We start from the raw sequence: 10,122 nt of genomic DNA, 5'->3' as shown, positions 1-10,122 counted from the left end.
GGTTGCCACAGGGACCCTCAATCCGATGTCTTTTGAAAAAATTTTTCATCCTCGTTGGAGGACATTTTTCCATTTTTGTTCAGATAGAGTGGGAGGGAGAGAGAGAGAGAGAGAGAGAGAGAGAAAGAGACAGACATCAACATTAAAGGGACACATCGAGTGGTTGCCTCCCACATAACACCAACCAGGCAACCAGGGCCGGGAACAAACTGCAACCGAGGTACGTGCCCTTGACCGGAACCGAACCCACGACTCACTGGTCCGTGGGCTGACGCTCTAACCACTGATCCATACTGGTCAGGGCCAATCAGATGTCTTTTAAGCAGCGAGCAGCCCTAAGAGTTATGTGGTCCTAACAGGAAGAACAGAAAAAGATTTGAGACTAGAATGAAGCAGCACACAGACCTTTGTTCCGTTGGTTCTCCCCGGCTGCATTTTAAAATCATCGAGGGAATCATCTTATAAAAATCCCAGTGTCTCAGCTCCACCCCAACCCAATTAATCAGAGTCTCTGAAGGTGGGGCCTAGGCACCATATTTGCTGAATAGCTCCCCAGATAATTCTAATGTGCAGGTGGGATTGAGAACCACTGCCTTGCTTAATGGTGAGCAGTCACCTGGGTGGAAGTAATTATGTAATCCTTGAACCCAGGAGCCTGATCTACTTAATAACTGCTTTCCATCCCTTCTGAGTTACAAACTTTCAATTTTGGCAGCTGTTCTGATTAGCTGTTGTTAAAAAATGAACTTCCCCATGGATATATATATATATACCTAAGAGAATTGAATACAGGGTCTCAAAGAGATACTGGTACACCCATGTTAATAGCAGCATTATTGATGATGGTCAAAAGGTAGAAACAGCCCTGCCTGGTTTGGCTCAGCATATGGAGCATCAGCCCATGCACCTGAGAGTCCTGGGCTTGGTTCCCACTAGGGGCATGTAACTTGGTTGTAGTTTGTCCCTGGCCCTGGTTGGGGTTGTGTAGGTGGCAACTAGTCAATGTGTCTCTCTCACATCGATGTTTCTCTCTCTCTCTTTCCCCCTCTCTCCCTCCCACTCTATCTGAAGATAAATGCAAAAATGTCCTTGGGTGAGGATAAAAAAAAGGTAGAAACAGCCCTGGTTGGTGTGCTCAGTAGTTAGAACATTGACCCATGCACTGAAGGGTTGAGCGTTCGATTCCTAGTCAAGGGCACGTACCTGGGTTGCAGGTTTGATCCTGGCCCCAGTCAGGGCTTGTGCAGGTGGTAACCAGTTGATGTGTCTCTCTCACATTGATGTTTCTGTCTCTCTGTCTCTCTCCCTCTCTCCCTCCCTCCCTTATACTCTCTCTAAAAATAAATGGAAAAAAATATCCTCAGGCCAGTGTGGCTTGGTGATTGTGCATCGACCCACGCACCAGGAGGTCGCCGGTCAGGGCACATACCTACCTTGTGTGCCAAGTCCCCACTGGGGGGCATGCAGGAGGCAATAGATGTTCTCTCTCATTGATGTTTCTATCTCTCCCTTTCCCTTCCCCTCTCTCTCTCTAACGTCAATAAAATAAAATAAAATTATTGGGTGAAGATTGAAAAAACAAAGGAAGGAAATTCTGACACATGCTACATACACATGAATGAACCTTGTGGACATTATGCTACGTGAAATAAGACAGTTACAAAAAGACAAATACTGTTGTCTAGTTATTCAAATAGGTATAGAGTTTAAGTTTTGCAAGATGAAAAAGTTCTAGCCCTGGCCGGTTTTGTTCAGTGGTTAGAGCATTAGCCTGCGGTCCAGAGAGACCCGGGTTCAGTTTCCGCTAAGGGCACGTACCTCGGTTGCGGTTTGTTCCGGGCCCTTGTTGGGTCGTGCGGGTGGCAACCACTCGATGTGTCCCTTTCACGTCGATGTTTCTCTCTCTCTCTCTCTTCCTCTCTCTCCCTCTCACTCTATCTGAACAAAAAATGCAAAAATGTCCTCAAGTGAGGATAAAAAAAAGTTCTAGAGATTGGCCTTACAACCATATAAATAAATACACTTAACACTACTGAACTGTACATTTAGAAATGGGTAAAATGGTGCACTTTATAGTGTGTGTATTTTACTATATTTTTAATAAAATATGCCCTGAAATTTAGTGGCTTGAAACAGCAACAATCATTCAGTGGTTGCCTCCCACATAACACCAACCAGGCAACCAGGGCCGGGAACAAACTGCAACTGAGGTACGTGCCCTTGACCGGAACCGAACCCACGACTCACTGGTCTTTTTCTTTTTCTTCTCTTTTTAAAATATTACTAAATCCATTGGGGAAACATTGGTTAATAACATTTTATACATTTCAGGTGAACAACTTTATTCTATGACATCTGTATACTCTATTGTGTTCTCCTACCTGGAGTTCTAATCTCCTTCTGTCACCATGTACTTGACCCCTTCATCTCGTTACCTTTCACAGTATCTGTGGGTCAGGAATTCCAGGAAGTCTTCAATGGCTGGTTCTGACCTGGGACATCTCATGAAGTTGCAGACCACATGGCTGGAGCTAGAATAGTGAAAGGCTGGAGGGCTAGGGGCTGGGCAGGCATCACTCTGTCTTTGGGTAATTTCAGGGCTTCTCCATGTGGTTTCTCCTCGGGCTTCCTCTCAACATGCAGCCTCAGGGTAGTGGGACTTCTTATCTGCTTTATTAGGGCTCAAACTCTAGTGTTCCCATGAACAGGGTGGAAGCAGCCTCTCCTTTCCTGACTTAGCTCATTAGTTAAGCAGTGTCCCTTCTGCCACATTCTTTTGGTCAAACAGTCATCAAAGCCTGTCCAGTTTCCAGAGGAGGGTATGAACATAGATCCACCTACTCTCTCAAGGGGAGCAGTGACAAAGGGATGTTTTAAGAGCATGGAGATTGGGAGATATTGTTGTGGTCACCTTTACAAAGTGCAATCAATCGGTCACAGCAGTGATCTAGAGCACTTAGTGAATCCCCATATTGCCATAATTATTTCTTTGGTTGGCATCATTTACAATGGGACTGGCAGGGCTTATTAATTTTTTTTCTTTATTGATTTTAGAGAGAGAGGAAGGAAGAGGGAGAGAGAGATAAAAATATTGATGAGAGAGAACAATGACTGGCCGCCTCCTGTATGTCCCCCACTGGGGATTTGGCTCCCAACCTGGGCATGTGCCCTGACTGGGAATCGAACCAGTGACTTCTTGGTGCAAGGGGTGATGCTCAACCACTAACCACACCGGCGGGGTGGGCTTATTAATTTTTTAAAAATTGTAGTAACAGTTTTGGCCAGTGTGGCTCAGTTGGTTGGGCATTGTACCGTGCACTGAAGGATTGCTGGTTGGATTCCCAGTCAGGACATATGCCCAGGGTTCAGGCTTTATCCCTGGTGGGGGGGCATGCAAGAAGCAGCCAATGGATGTTGTGCTCTCACATCGATGGTTCTTTCTCTCCCTTTCCCTTCTTCTCTCTCTAAAAATCAATTTAAAAATCTTTAAATTAAAAAAAAATTATAGTAACAAGTATATAACACAAAATCCACAATTTTAACCATTTTTAAGTGTACAAGCCAGTGACATTAAGTACATTCACAGTGTTATGCAACCATCATCACTGCCTCTATCTTTTTTCATCACCATCTGTGTCTGGGTTCTTTCACCTACCATAATGTTTTCAAGGTTCATCCAGGCTGTCGCAGGTGTCAGTGCTTCATTATTTGTATGGCTGAATAATACTCTATTATCTGGATATATCACATTTTGTTTATTAATCCATCAGTTGATGAATGGATTGGGTTATTCCACCTTTGGCTATTGTGAATAATGTTGCACTGAAGGTTGGCATTCAAGCATCTGTTGGAGTGCCCGTTTTCAATTTCTCTGGGTATATATCTAAAATGGAATTGCTGGTTCACATGACGTTTTTATTTTTATTTTTGGTACATGCCCCTAGCGGGAACCAAACCCAGGGCTCTCTGGTTGGCAGGCTGATGCTCCAACCGCTGAGCCAAAGAGGCCAGGGCCACATGACATTTTTAAGGGAAGCCTGCCCATTTCTTAAGGCCGGGACCCAGAAATTGGCCCGGAGAATTGAGTTCCCCAGCCATCAGCCAACATCAACTTGCCAGCCATGGGAGTGAGTCACCTTGGAAGAAGCTCTTCAACCCCATGCCATCAGATGACTGCAGCCAAAGTTAACATCTGACTGAACCCTCATGAGAGGCCGTGAACTAGAACTTCCCAGACAAACTGCTTCTGAATTCCCAACACATAGAAACTATGAGATAATAAATGTTTATTGTTTTTTAATAAAAAAAAAACTTTTTTTAAAAATCCTCACTCAAGGACATTTTTGCATTCATCTTCAGATAGAGTGAGAAGAAAGGGAGGAAGAGAGAGAGAGAAACATTGATGTGAGAGAGACACATCGAGTAGTTGCCAACCACATGACCCCAACCAGGGTCGGGGACAAACTGCAACCAAGGTTTGTGCCCTTAGTGGGAACCAAACCGGGTCTCTCCGGAATGCGGGCTGACGTTCTAACCACTGAGCAAACCAGCCAGGGCTGTTTATTGTTTTTTTAAGTTCCTTAATTTTTACATAATTTGTTGCATATCAATAACCAATAGGGTAGGCACTGACCGAAAATACACATATGTATTTCATCTTCACCCATGGACATTTTTGCATTTATCTTCAGATAGAGTGGGAGGGAGAGAGGGAGGAAGAGAGAGAGAGAGACATCAGTGTGAGAGAGACACATCGAGTGGTCGCCACCCACACAACCCCAACCAGGGCCAGGGACAAACTGCAACCAAGGTACGTGCCATTAGCAGAAATGGAACCCGGGTCTCTCTGGTCCGTGGGGTGACGCTCTAACCGCTGAGCCAAACCGACCAGGGCAAGGCCAAAAAAAAAAATATATATATATATATATATATATATAAATAAACATTTTTCGCCCTGGCCGGTTTGGCTCAGCGGTTAGAGCGTCGGCCTGCGGTCCTGAGAGACCCGGGTTCGGTTCCCGCTAGGGGCGCGTACCTCGGTTGCAGTTTGTCCCCGGCCCTGGTTGGTTGTGCGGGTGGCAGCCACTCGATGTGTCCCTTTCACATCGATGTTTCTCTCTCTCTCTCTCTGTTCCTCTCTCTCCCTCCCACTCTACCTGAACAAAAAATGGAAAAATGTCCTCGGGTGAGGATAAAAATAAATAAATAAATAAATAAATAAACATTTTTCTTTTATTGATTTTTAGAGAGAGAGGAAGGGAGAGGGAGAGAGAGATAGAAACATGGATGAGAGAGAACATTGATTGGCTGCCTCCTGCATGACCCCCACTGGGGATTGGGCCCACAACCTGGGCATGTGCCCTGATCAGGAATCTAACCGGCAACCTCTTGGTGCATGGGTCAATGCTCAACCACTGAACCACACGGGTCAGGCCCAAAAATATTTTAATGATATTATGACCTTGGATGAATTGCTATCCTTTCTGAGTCTCAGAGTTGTAATCTGTAAAAGGGGATAAAATAGCCACCTCCGAGGTACACAAAGTATGTACTTTATCAGGCAAGATCAGATCACATAGTAGGAGCTTAATATATCACCAGTGGTATAATCTTCTGATGAATCTTGTGGGCTACACAATCTAAATTTGAATTCTAGATTACTACTTCTAAGATATAAGACTTTGTTCAGGCTACTAGTACTTATCTCTGCTGGACCTTGGACTCCTTAGGTATGAAATGGAAATATTAAAGAACATATCTAATTTGATAAGAATTAGAGAAAAAATCCATATAAAACTTATTTAGCCCTGGCCAGTGTGGCTCAGTTGGTTGAGCATTGTCCCATGCACCAAAAGGTCACCGGTTCGATTCCCGGGTCAGGGCACATACCTAGGTTGCAGGTTTGATACCTGGTGGGGGTGCATATAGGAGGCAACCTATCGATGTTTCTCTTTCACATCGATGCTTCTCTCTCTTTCTCTCCCTCTTCCTTCTTCTCTTTCTAAAATCAATAAAGACATTTTTATAAAAAGCTTATTTAAACTCCATGAGAGGGCAGCTATTTTCTTTTTCACTGTGCTATCCCTAGCACAGAACAAGTGCTCAATAAGTATTTATTGATTGAATAATAAAAAGGCACCTTGCCTAAGGAAAATACCTATTAGCTATTACCAGCCTACAAGGCCCTGTATGATCCCCCACCTGCTTCAACTACGATCTAATTTCTTACTTCTTGCCATCCTCTCACTCTGCTCCAGCCACCATGCCCTCTTCCACAGTTCAGCCAGCAAGGACACTTCAGTTTCATGGCCTTTGCACCTGCTGTTCCCCTGCCCGGAAATGGCCATCTCCCCGGTATTCACATAGCTTGTTTCTTGTTTCTTCAGATCTTTGCTCAATGTTTCCTCTGAGAGACCTTCCCTGGACATTCCTGTCACCCTATAGTCCCATGCCTTGCTTTATTTTTCTCCAAAGCATTTAGCATGGTCTGATTTATATTTATTTTTCTTTGCGCTCTCCTCAACATAAGGTAAGCTCCATGAGGGCAGGACTTCGTCTATGGTATTCGCCACTCTGTTTCACAACACCCCCACTACCGAGTTTGCAGCAGGCACTCCATACATATTTGCTGAATGAAGAGTCTCATAATAGCCTCCTTCCCTCGTGGGGGACATAGACCCGGGTATGTTTTGGGTGGGGATGGGCTGCAGTTACAAGCCCGCCTTGGGAGCTGGTGGGGTCCACGTGGTCCCAGGCCGCAGGGGCCGGCCGAGCCGCGGTGAAGCTACTGCGCAGGCGCGGTGTCCGGCGCAGGCGCAGGCGCGTCCAGGGCGCGCGGCCGGCGGCGGTTGGCGACAGCAGGACCTGAGCCCAGGCAGTGAGAGCCGGCGCCATGGTGGAGAAGGAGGAGGCTGGCGGCGGCATCAGCGAGGAGGAGGCGGCGCAGTATGACCGGCAAATCCGTCTCTGGGGATTGGAGGCCCAGAAACGGTCAGGGCTGGTGCACCTTGTGGGGGCTGAGGGTCTGCCGGGGGCGTCCGGCCTGAGGCGTTCGCGGTCCTCAGGGAGCCGGAGGGTCTACTTTGAAGAGAGGAGGCGGGAATTCTGTACCCGGGCTGGTATCCGGCCTGAGAGGACGGGGAGCGTTGATTTGGGATGTTTCTGGACGGTGATGGGAAGCGAGGACACCCCAGGCGGGTGAGAGGGCCGTTCTGAGTTATTGGAGGCTTCTGGGAGGGGTTGGGGGAGTCCTGAGCGAATAGGATTCAAACTTGGGGACCCGGAAGCCCGAAAAAGGTGATGGAGTTTAGGTCTGGCGTGGGGACTTGGAGACGGGGGTGGGGGTGGGGATGCCTGGAAAGGATGAAAGGGGGGCGTAGTTCATTCATTAGTACATAATGGAGACCTGTCCCCTGCTGGACGCTGGGCAGACTGGCGAACGAACATGCACCTTACATTCTTGTGGCTTCTAAGGGGTGGGCCGGTCTGAAAGAATGAGTGGTTTTGAGGAGTTTGAAGTTAAGTTATTTTTAGTGGGAGTCTTGAGAGGCTCTGAGAGTCTGGGGGGGTGGGGGGCAGGAGGCTCGTGTCTAGGTATGGGGATGTGTCTGGAGAGGACAGGACCCCGAGGTTGGGCATACCTGGGTATTGAGGAACAGTTACCAGAGGAGATGCGGCCCTTGAAAGAGGTGGTTGATTTGATCCGATATTTATCGAGCGCCTTCCGCAGTCGCTGTTCCAGCCATAGAGCATATATCCCTGCACTAAACAAACTCCTCGCCCACATGGAACCTACCTTCTGGTGCTGGCAACAAACATAATCTTAACATTAAGTAAGGCAGGTGTGAGGGAGAAACATAAAGTAGGATAAGAGGATGGATAAAGGGTGGTGAAGTGGAATTATTTTGATAGGGTGGCCAGGGAAGGCTTCTGAAGAGGTAACATTGGGCACCAGACCCGTATAAAAAGAAAAATCTTCCTGGAAGGACCTTGCTGCCGTAGAGAACAAGAACAGCAAGTGTAAAATCCTGAAGGCCAGTGCATGCTTGGCAAATTAAACAGGATGGCTGGAACCCAATGAGTGGAGGAGTAGCTTTTTTTATTTTTTATTCTAAATGTGCTGGGAAACCTGTGAGTGAGTGTTGAGTAGGAGTAAATGCTCTGATTTGTGTTTTCAAAGGACCACTCGTGCTGTGTGGACAATAGGCTAAAGTGGGCAGAAGTGGAAATAAGGGTTCCAGTTAGGAGACTACTGCAGTGTTGACTACAGTAATCCACTTGAGACATAAGTAATGGGGCTTGGAACTCTAGAAGAGGGGTCAAATATATGTGCTGGATGTATTTTGAGGGTAGAGGGGACAGGATTTGCTGAAAGAGTAATATGGATTATGAGAGGCAGAACTCAGGGATGACTGAGACTGGGCCTGAAGACATAGATGGGGTTGATTGATTTTAGGGATTGCTGTTTTGAAGGCTATTCTTCAAAATTCTTGGGAGGTTGGAGTTATCCTGAGGGAGTGAAGATGTACTGAACTCCATGAAGAACCTGAAAAGGATTGGCTGAGGGTCCTGGGAAGGAAGGAGGGAAGGGGGTTATCTATAATTTGGAAAATATTTGTAGACTATTTTACAAGCTTTATTTTATTTTATTTTATTTTTTTAATCCTCACTCGAGGAGATTTTTCCATTTTTTGTTCATATAGAGTGGGAGGGAGAGAGGAAGAAAAAGAGAAACATCACCATGAAAGGGGCACATCGAGTGACTGCCACCCGCATGACCAACCAGGGCCGGGGACAAACTGCAACCAAGTACGCACCCTTAGTGGGAACCGAATCTGGGCCTCTGGACCGCAGGCTGACGCTCTGACTGTTGAGCTAAACCGGCCAGGGCTTACAGGCTTTATTAATGTGGTTTCATGTCCATTTTTGTTTTTTTATCCTCACCTGAGGACATTTTCCAATCTTTTTGTTCAGATAGAGTAGGAGGGAGAGAGAGGAAGAAAGAGAAAGAGAAACATTGACGTGAAAGGGATACATCGAGCGGCTGCCACCCACACAACCCAACCAGGGCCAGGGACAAACTGCAACCAAAGTATGTGCCCTTAGTGGGAACCGAACCCAGGTCTCTGGACCGCAGGCCGATGCTCTAACCGCTGAGCCAAACCGGCCAGGGCTCATGTCCATTTTTTTTATTTTTCCCTCACCCAAGGACATTTTTGCATTTATCTTCAGATAGATCGGGAGGGAGAGAGAGGGGAAGAGAGAGATAGAGAAACATCAGACGTGAAAGACACATCAACTGGTTGCCACACACACGACCCCAACCGGGGCCGGGGACAAACTGCAACTGAGGTATGTGCCCTTAGGGGGAACCGAACCTGGGTCTCTCTGGTCCGGGGGCTAACGCTCTAACCACTGAGAAAAACCAGCCAGAGCTCTTTTTTCTTTTTTTTAAATATATTTTCATTGATTTTTTAGAGAGAGGAAGCAGGGAAAGAGAGAGAAACATCGGCTGCCTCCTGCATACCTCCTACTGGGGATCGAGTCTGCAAACCAGGCATGTGCCCTGACTGTGAATTGAACAAGGACCTCTCAGTCCATGGGAAGACGCTCAGTCCACTGAGCCACACTGGCCGGGCTCTCATGTCCCCTTTTTTTTTAATCCTTACCCGAGGACGTTTTTCCATTTTTTGTTCAGACAGAGCGGGAAGAAGAGAGAAGACGAGAGAGAAACATCAACGTGAAAGGGACACATTGAGTGGCTGCCACCCGCACAACTCAACCAGGGCCGGGGACAAACTGCAACCGAGGTATGTGCCCTTAGCGGGAACCGAACCTGAGCCTCTCTGGACCACAGGCCGACACTCCAACCACTGAGCCAAACTGGCCAGGGCTCATGTCCATATTTTAGCTGAGCCTCACAGCAGGGTTCTGGAGTAGGAAGGGCAGTGATTTTCTCCCTTGTACAGATAGGAAAGATGCTTCACAGAGCATGTCAGGGAACTTCGGGTGAGATAGGAAAACTCTGGGGACTGGGGTACCTTTGTGAAATAGAAGATGGCGTGGGGGTCGGTAGGCTGCATTCTGGCTCCAGTTTTGCCTCTGAATGTGATGTTGAGAACT

At 47.0% G+C, this 10,122-nt stretch overlaps 1 protein-coding gene across 6 annotated transcripts in view; it reads left to right on the top strand.

Moving 5' to 3' along the window:
* Window positions 1-6,780: 6,780 nt before the first annotated feature.
* The window catches only part of SAE1 (SUMO1 activating enzyme subunit 1), an 81,893-nt gene continuing 78,551 nt past the window's right edge, over window positions 6,781-10,122 (top strand). For all 6 annotated transcript variants that reach the window (XM_036275232.1, XM_036275233.1, XM_036275234.1 and 3 more), the window contains exon 1: window positions 6,781-6,990. In XM_036275232.1, coding sequence (XP_036131125.1) covers window positions 6,893-6,990 — 98 coding nt within the window. In that variant the 5' untranslated portion in view covers window positions 6,781-6,892. The remainder of the gene's footprint in view (window positions 6,991-10,122) is intronic.

Source organism: Molossus molossus, unplaced genomic scaffold, assembly GCF_014108415.1.
Source record: "Molossus molossus isolate mMolMol1 unplaced genomic scaffold, mMolMol1.p scaffold_m16_p_21, whole genome shotgun sequence".
In the NCBI taxonomy this organism is placed as follows: Eukaryota; Metazoa; Chordata; class Mammalia; order Chiroptera; family Molossidae; genus Molossus; species Molossus molossus.
This window is presented reverse-complemented; position numbering and strand designations above follow the sequence as displayed.